The 9,252-nt window shown below is 35.5% G+C and overlaps 1 protein-coding gene across 1 annotated transcript; it reads left to right on the forward strand.

Moving 5' to 3' along the window:
* The first annotated feature begins 861 nt into the window (after positions 1-861).
* tusc2a (tumor suppressor 2, mitochondrial calcium regulator a) lies at positions 862-7,757 on the forward strand. Its single transcript, XM_028446904.1, has 4 exons — positions 862-993; positions 2,352-2,597; positions 6,519-6,639; positions 6,736-7,757. The coding sequence occupies exons 2-4, from the start codon at positions 2,449-2,451 to the stop codon at positions 6,799-6,801; spliced, it is 336 nt and encodes a 111-aa protein (XP_028302705.1). The 5' UTR covers positions 862-993; positions 2,352-2,448; the 3' UTR covers positions 6,802-7,757.
* Positions 7,758-9,252: the final 1,495 nt, after the last annotated feature.

A 9,252-nucleotide genomic window follows, 5' to 3' on the forward strand; every position in this document is an offset into this window, starting at 1 on the left:
ATTGATTGTTAATAAATATGATAGACAAATGGAAAATGCACCACAAGGTAATCAAACTAGAAAATTATAGAAGTTACATGCACTTCTGATCATTTTGACCCTGTTGTTGAACAGAGTCAGGAAATGCATCATGTTTACAATAAATTAGGGATTATGCTGGTATCACAGTCTGTTAATTTGGAGATACAGGAACTAAATCATTGCACAGGAATTATTCTTTCACATTTTGTGTTTATAATAAAGTTTAAAGTGGTTATGTAATTATTTTATTTTAAAGAAGAGTTAAAATTGGTAAACTTTGTTTTATGAATCTGGTAATTATTATGATTAGGTTATTATATGATGAACATTTATTCTTGGTTTCAAAAATTGTAGTAATTCTCTTTGGATTTATAGCAATAAGATTTTTGCTCTGTTGTAAACTGACCAATAGATGGGCATATTTCAGGCGTGCTACCACAAGCATGTGCTATGTCTGAAAACGTAGAAAGCAATATATTGCAAGGATAAATATTGTTTAAATTTTCGAAATGCACTTTTAAAATTTTATTTCAAATAAAAAACTTGGAAGGGCCATTACCAAGCTTTCATTCACTTTCTATTTTCAAAATCTAAATTCCAAATTACTTTGCTTCTATGTGTAGTTTCATTGTGAATATTAAGCATTTATTTTCTTATATGTTTATTGGTATTAATTTTTCTTTAGCAGTTAGAATTTGGCCACTTAATTTTAAACCAGGAAACTCTGCATTTGCTTTATAACGTAGACGCACCTTATGAAAATGCATCTATTTAATAATGTGTTTTATTTATTCATTTATTTATTTATATTACGTGGACCCACCTGACTATAGACTCGCGTATTGATGACGTATTTCCGGTCTCCTGCGCCCTCCGGATCAGCTGATCAGCAGCTAGCAGCTAGCCTTCTGCTAAACCAAGCTGCTAACAGGAGCAATGACAAAACACGGCGTATTACCCGCAGAGGATCAGGTAGGGCGTCAATTCAAAACGTTGCAAAGCATGACACTCTTTGTGTGTGTGTGTTTAGCAGCCTTTATATTTGTGTATTTGAATGTGTGTAACTCTACTTGTTCAGGCACAGCTAACCTGCGTCAGTGCTGACAGCTAGCGGGCTAAATTTCCCCTACAAGCATTACTTGTAGATCTGTCTGTATAGAAACAGTCTGGGAAACTGTTCTAAAATCTAATAAAAGCTGGTCTGTCATCCAGCTAGTTATAACTAGTCACCATGGTGACATCTTACAATATCTAGTTCAATGGTTCCCAACCTTTTTTTGAATTATGACCCCATTTTTCATTCATTTTTCACAAATTTCTGGCGATTTTAATTTTTTTTCCTCTTTCTATAGAAAACGTTTTTAAACACAAAATTGTTGGACTGTGTAACAAATACAGAGTAGCCAGGATTAGTGCCAAGATGATGCCAATTTATTTTATTATTATTTTACTGTATTTTTTCTTCTTCCTATTCCTCTCTATTTTCTTTATACTGCATTTTTTAAAAAAAACTAAATTTATATTCGAGGCAATGAAAGTGTAGAACAGTTGTTTAAAATTGTGTGTGTTAGTTTGAAAAGGAATAATAATTAAAAAGATTTGAAAATGTTAAATTGGTAATTATTTTTAACACATTACAGGTGACCCCCACATGGGGTCGTGACCCCAAGGTTGAAAAAACCATAATCTAGTCTGTTGTTTGTGCTCATCATTTTATTTTTCTGTGGTTTTCTTAAACATACACAATATTCCATATTACTCCATAAATATGGAATAATTGATAGTTTGAGTGAGTAAAAAATAAAGGAGTAGTAAAGTATTTTAATAGATTTTTCTAACACAAATAAAAACATCTAATAATACATTTGTCTTATGCTTAATCACTCTTACACAGACACGTACATACAGATAAAACATTAACAGAGCAACAAAATAAATCTAAGTACTGCAATATAAATATTTGCAAAAATAAATAAATAAAAGAACCACACTCTGTTCACGAATGAAATGATCATCAACTAGACATTTAACCAATCTTTACAATGTCTTTTTTTTTTTTTTTTTTTTTTTAAATATCAGCCACAAAAGTATATGGCCTCAAGTAAATGATCATTTTTATTGATCTACGCTTGGTTATCTCTGCCGCCTTTACACGTGATGTGGCAGATTCAAACCTTTCTCTCTGTATCAAATGATTTGAGGTTTTTTGTTTTTTTTTATATTTAATACAAGTTGTTATATTATTATTTAAATGTATGATAAATTGTTGAAGCTCTGTCTACTGCTAAATATATTTTTGTTGTTGTTGTATGTACACTTTAACTTTTCAGGTCCTAGCTTCAACAACTAACTGAGAGCATCTGGCCTCCAACTAGCCAGACCAAAAACCTCTCGTTTGAGTGTAATTATGCCTTATCTCTGAGGGGAATGGGAGGAAGTGGGTCCAAAGGCAAAGGTGGCTGGCCTTTTTCCAGCAGCGCAGGAGGAAGCGATTCGGGAAGTGATGGGAGCGAGCAAACACTGGCTCGTCTCAAGGGATCAAGAAGTGCTACGCCCTTTGTTTTTACTAGGAGGAGGTAAAATGAACACTATTAAAGTGTTATTTGTAACATTGTTTTGATTATGATAAAATATGATTTGCACTGGGTTTAGGTATTTATTTTTAAATTACAAACGAAATTGAGTCACTGTGTAGCAAAATTGTTTTCTCGTCATGCTGCCAAGGATTTTTAAATTTTGTCACACTTATAAAAAAATTATCATAAAAACCTTCAGGTATTTATTCCTAATATCTAAGTATTGAGCAGGAACACCCAAACCACCATTTGTTTTCATATCGAACCTCAGTTTTTTATACTAAGGCTTGTTGGATTGTGGGGGTTTTCGGGACCATGTTAAACCCAGTGGCAGGTGTGGACTAGAATTTGAACCCCATCTAAACCATCTTATGTTTGAGTGAGGAATTTTAAGAGAAGTAGAGCTGATGTTCCAAATCGATTCAATTTACAAAGATCTGATTGGATTCTGATTCAGGTGCATTTTTAATTAGTTCAGGATTTTCAGTCACAGGAGCAATTTTACTTTAATATGGAATATATTCTCAATGATTTAATGTAAATAGTAGAAGCTAACTTTAATTTGGCACAATATTAAAAATATGAATGTTTACATTAAAAATTGAGCCCATGGTACTGCATTACACACAGTAGAAAAGACGTAATAAATCATTTATTTTATGAATCTATATCAGACCATTCAATTGAAAATATATATATTTTTAACTTAGCTCTAGTCAAATGGTTTTGTAAAGAGGTCACCTGCAATAGACCAGTATACACTCCTGATCAAAATGTTAAGAACATATAAAAAATTGCAAACATTTACATTTTGCCCTCTTGGATCTTAAGAAGGTTCTAAGTAGAGCTTCAAAATGCAAAAAGAAGAAATGGCCGTGAGACAAAAAAAAATACTGATTGAAAATGTTTTTGTAAACAAGAATTAAACTGAAATAGGCTGTTGAGCAGTTAATGAAAAGTTTAAGACCGTAGCTCCAAAAACATCTGAAACCCCCTAAAACAGAACTAAAAGTAGCTCCTTCATTCTTGTTAATCACCTTAAAGATTTTGTCTGGGCATGCTTAATGCTAGTGTTTCGAGGAGGCTAGTGTGAACGTTATTCCTCTGGAAAAAGTCCTTTGTCTGTAAACTTTGATTGTAAACTCCAGCGTTGTTCTGTTGAAAAACCATTCATCACCACACAGACGAGGGTCTCCAGTCATGAGGGATGCCCCCCTGCAACATCTCCACATTGCCAGCCTCCGTTTTACACCCCTGCACAACCTGAAGTTCCATTGAAGGAAAAGGCACCTCAGACCACTATGCGGCTCCCTCCACTGTGCTGCGTAGAAAACGTCTCAGTGAGATCTCCTCATATGTCAGTAATGTTGGAACCAATCAGGACCATCAAGATTAATTTTTTCTCATCAGAGAATAAAACTTTTTTTCACCTTTCAATGTCCCATGTTTGGTTGAACAAGACGAGGCCTTTGGCGACGTTTTTTGTTCTTTGGACCATCTCTCACAGATGCTGTGGGACGATTATTGAACTGCAGTCGGCACCAATAACTACTTTAATTTTGGTCGAGAATCGTCCCGTGTCTTGATGGACAATCTATCGCATCCTCCGGGTCAGGGCCAGTGAATTTATTTTGGGTCTAACACTTGATTGATTATACTTTATTAATCCCCAAGGTGAAATTCAGTTTCAGTTACATCCCGACCAAGAAACATGAAAAGGCAATCACATATAACATGGGGGGACAGGAACGGGAGAACTGTGGAGCAGCAGGGAGGCGCTCCGTTTCTTAGGTGAGAAATAGTGAACAATGGGTATTAAGAAGAGGCAAAAAAGGACATAACCAAACTAGGCCATTTTTGAGAGGGGCGGAGTTTCGGATCATGAAAAAACTCCTCAGCAAAAATTGCAACAAAAACCAACAAACACAACGTTCTATTCAATGCAACAGCATGTTATCACCAGGGGGATGGGTCTTTAGGGTGGGTAGTTTGCACGTCAGCCACAGGGCGGCGCTGCCTTTACGGCCTCGCCTCCTGCTGCCATCTGCAGGGAAGGAGGAGGGGTTGGGGCCAGAGGAGACAGCGAAAAAACGGGTTGTGTGGGGGAGTGATCATGTGACCAAATGCCTGTTTTCTGAGACTCTGCTGCAGTCTCTCACAGTTCGTCTCAATGCCGATGACGTGCGACGACGGCGTTGTAGAGATGGCCTCGAGAGTTCGTTAGCCGAGACGAAGATCTCAGGTGTTCATGGGAAAGTGAGGTAAAGGTCAGGGCGTCGAATCAACATACCATCCATGAAGAGTGTGGAGAAAAAAAACAGACCTTGACAACAGGCTGTTCATCTCAGGGAGCCGAATTGTTTTCAGACGGGCTAGTCACAACATTGACTACCAGCCCTATTGTTCCTGGTCATTCATATCCAATAATATGGCTATTTCCCTTGACACAAACTCTCCACTCCTCCTGGATTCCGTCTGAGAGTTCGGCCCCTTCCATCGATGATTAACGGCTTTATAATAATGCTGCCAACGTAATCTGAATTTTGCGATAATGCAATAAAATTCCAGTTCCAATCAGCAGAAGACCTGTTATCATAATTCCAATCTGGTGGACGTCTTCCACATCCTCAGGACATACAGGCTCTCCCATTGCCTGTCCTTCTTGTTGAGATATTTGACCAATAGCATTGAGAGACCAGCTGATCAATTCCATGACTTAGATTTAGGATCGGGATGCAGATAGAGGCTCCTATTAGATTAAGACAAGACAAAGAGCAGCAAGCAGAAAAAAAAGGAGGGAGCAATTGAAATAACTTTTTGTTCCATAACCCCTCAGGATCTTTTCAGAAGTTTAAAATGACTGTTTTACTGCGTCCAACCTCAGCAAGAATGGTGTGTTGCGGGAGGACTTGCTTATGCAGCTCAAAAATACGAGCACGTTCAACAGATTTTTTGCTTTTATCAGAAAATGACATTTAATCCACATTTTGCACGGATTTTGACTTTTGAAGGCTAAGGTCTAAAACTTTTGACAGTTTGTTTCAGTTTAATTGTTGCTCAATATTTGTTTTGTCTCATTCCAATTTCTTCTTTTTGCATTTTGAAGCTCTACTTAAAAATCTTCAAAAGATCCAACAGTACAAAATGTAAATTCTTGCAATTTTTCAACTGTTCTTAAAATTTTGATCAGGAGTGTATTTTCCTTAGCAATGCTATGTGTTTCTGGAAATAATTCAGGGTCCTTTTGAATGACACCCCGAATGGAGTCTTCCAGGGATGGATGAAATCATCACCCTGTTGATATTATTGAACAATATTTTCCATAAAATCTAATATCTTTTGACATTGGTATCAGTTTTCCTACCGATATGTGCTGCTGTTTGAGGGAAAAGTCAATCATTTTCTATGATTAAATTAGTTTACTTATTTTGCACAGAAAATATAATACATGGAGTGGGGTATCACAATGATACTACTAGGCATAATGTGTTAGTTCCGTGGAGATATTTTATATATTTGAACTTTACTTTGACAGGTTGGTAACTGAGAACTAGTTCTCATTTATAGTGACATATAAGATGACCTAATATTAGGTTGGGTGTGAGGAAGTCAATGTATATATTGGCATCGGTTAAAAATCAGAGATTAACAGTCAGACAATATCAGATATCATAAAAAAGGAGGGTTATATTGTGCATCTCTAGAGTCGACTATTGGGAATACATAACCTTGTTTAATTACACTCGGGTGGTACATCTGTCAAACATTTTTCAAATAATTGCTCATAAAAAAATGTAAACGATCTGAATGCAGTGAAACTATGCAAACATGTTAAGCAGTTTGGGTAACTCATGCTTTACTATTGATCCTACATGTATTAGAAGAACACATTCTGACATCCTGTGTCTCCTCCTTTGACAGCTCTCTGTACTACGACGAGGACGGAGATCTTGCTCATGAGTTCTATGAAGAGACGGTGGTGACGAAGAATGGCAGAAAAAAGTCCAAGTTAAAAAGGATCCAGAAAAATCTGATACCACAGGTGAGTCAAAGAGACGCAGCAGTAAGAGGTTCTCATCATTATTACTAAATGTGTTGATAATACTGAAATGGAGCTTTTTTGCATTTTGACTTTCAGGGCATTGTGAAGTTGGACCACCCGTGTATTCATGTCGATTTCCCCATCATCCTCTGTGAGGTGTGAGCTGTAGGAGTGATTTATAGTGAGCTTCAAGTCAAACCTCAAGCTGAAAGAGACCCAAACTGGTTTTTTCCAACGATAAATTGCATCTACTATTCCGCATTTTATCCCAGAAATAGTCGGTCCAATGAAATCTGTTTAGGTTTTCACCGCACGGTAATTATGACAGTCCACTTTGTGTTTCCATCACCTAGCTGATGTGCACACCGTTTTTCAGAAATCATAGAATCAAGTTTTTTGTCTTGTGAGTTTCGCTCTAGGGGAAACAAAGACAACGAGCTGGATCTGAAAAGGCTTTAAATGTTCATGCCTTTTATAGGACGTCAACTGTTAAAATCTCCGTGTACATATGGTGCTTCACAGATTTTATTGGACTACCTGACAAAAGTTGAATATTTTAGAAGTCTTTTAAAAACATCTATGAAAAAAAAAAATAGCAAAATTTCCCATTATAATAAAACTGAGCTGCCTGTCTGATAAATAAGGATCAATTATGCATAACATTCAACAAGTGGAACTGCTTTGTCTCATCAGGAATGTAATAATAGAGAAGCAGGCATATGGGAGTTGCTGGTTCAAATCCTAGCATTGTAGGAGAGCTGGGTGGATGCAGTACATATCAAACATGTGACTGATCAAATCTCCTGATTAAGGACAAACGTAGCATTAACATTACATCTTAGTGTCTACAAAGTGTGTTAAGAACTGTATGTGTACATAGTGTGTGTGTGTGTGGGTGTGTCTTAATTTTTGTGTGTGTAAAGGAAAGTCGAGGTGTGGCACAGTTAGAGATTGAACAGATTCAGAAGTTAATGTATAATCAAGTTTGTCTCATATCGTAATGTCTGTCTCAGTTTTTAGAGCTCAGACCTGCACTAGTGAACTTATTGCACTGTAAATACTGTCAGATTTCTTTGTTGAAAATACTTGAATAAATGGTTTACTGTAAACAATCAGGAGTAGAAATGAAGTGGTTTTTTTTTAATTGGGTTTGTATGTTCCTTGAATTTTTTAGGACTTTCCTTTTTTATTCAGATGTTGGGTCTCCTTTGGATTTGTCAATTTGTTTTTCTATCCAAACTAAACTATCAGTAATGAAACTGTAGTTAGAAAAATACATTGTGTTTTAAACTCTAAAGCATGAACAGAACACACAACAGACACACTATATTTATACACAGAGACAAATGCAATAGATATTAACATATATTGTCAAAACATTGTATTTCCTGAAGAGAGGAGCAGATGAGGACAGTATTTGAAAATTCATAATTCTAAGAATTTTCTTTTGTATCAATAAATTCTTATTCAGATATGTTTGGCATGTAGCACCCCAAATCATATTACAGTAAGTTATATGTGAATGAATTGATACAGGTATATATCCATACAAGTCTAAATAAGTATGTAAATACATTTGTGTAGAAGCAACATTGGTAAATTGTACACTCGTGTTTTATTTCAAACCTTCCTCGAGTCTGTACAAGTTTGCACAATTTGAAAAAACAGCAAACAGTTTATTCAGTTTATTGTCCAACCTCACCACACTGTCACTGAGCTCTGACAGTAAAAGGCTAAAGTTATAATCCATAATTTTAGAGACTTTATTGTCTAAAATCCACACAAGTGAAATTTAAAAGCTTTTTTAGAAAAATCTTACAAATACAACCAAGTTCTCTCTTTAATGTCGAGGTAGCAGCTGACTGTAGTTAATGTGTCTCCATGATGTACCATTAGAGGTACATTGTATTAATATTTTTATTTATTTTTTTTTTTTTTGCCTTTATCCAAATTTGTTGTCAATATTGGTTGATATATCTTATTGTTTCAGTGCCTTGTTTATATTGTATATTTAATGTATTTTATATCCCTAGTTTACATTTTTTTTGTTTATTTTTGTATTGTTTATTTTGTTTAAAATATTTTCCATTTAATTTATATATTAAGATAATGCTTACTGTTTATTTTGAATAATTTATTTGCACTATTAATTAGCTTACCATTGTGTAAGGATGTCTTATTTAGCAGTAAAATTTACTGTGATGCAAAGTGTCTTCCCATAAAGAAACCTCCTTGATTACAGAAAAAAAACCAACCCACAAGTTCCTGTTGCAAATCTGACGTCTTTAAATGTGTGCTTAATTCTAGCTTTTCATCACAGTTTTAATTTCATCCCTATTTTGGCCCCAATGGCAGCTTTGTGCAACCACACCCGACTTCTTCTCCTCCCTCATTTCCTCTAATTTTGCAACATTCAGAATAATTAGAAAATATTTAAAAATGTACTCTTTTGATAGTAAATGATGTGATTCTAATTTTAAGTTTGTCCTGGGAGTCTTTCATGTTGACTTGCTGAGAATAAAATTGAACGTTTTCTGAGGTTTTCAAACTCAAAGACCCAAGTCGTGACCATTGGACGCTGTAGTTGCCAGCTGGCACACTATCAAACTTTAA

The sequence above is a fragment of the Gouania willdenowi genome, chromosome 5, assembly GCF_900634775.1.
Source record: "Gouania willdenowi chromosome 5, fGouWil2.1, whole genome shotgun sequence".
In the NCBI taxonomy this organism is placed as follows: Eukaryota; Metazoa; Chordata; class Actinopteri; order Blenniiformes; family Gobiesocidae; genus Gouania; species Gouania willdenowi.

What these genes read in the sequence shown, in the direction of transcription:
- tusc2a (XM_028446904.1), top strand. Translation starts at nt 2,449, where the DNA reads ATGGGAGGAAGTGGGTCCAAAGGCAAAGGTGGCTGGCCTTTTTCCAGC. An exon ending in TTTGTTTTTACTAGGAGGAG is followed by an intron (nt 2,598 to 6,518) that starts GTAAAATGAACA and finishes CTCCTTTGACAG; the next exon opens with CTCTCTGTACTACGACGAGG. An exon ending in AGAAAAATCTGATACCACAG is followed by an intron (nt 6,640 to 6,735) that starts GTGAGTCAAAGA and finishes TTTGACTTTCAG; the next exon opens with GGCATTGTGAAGTTGGACCA.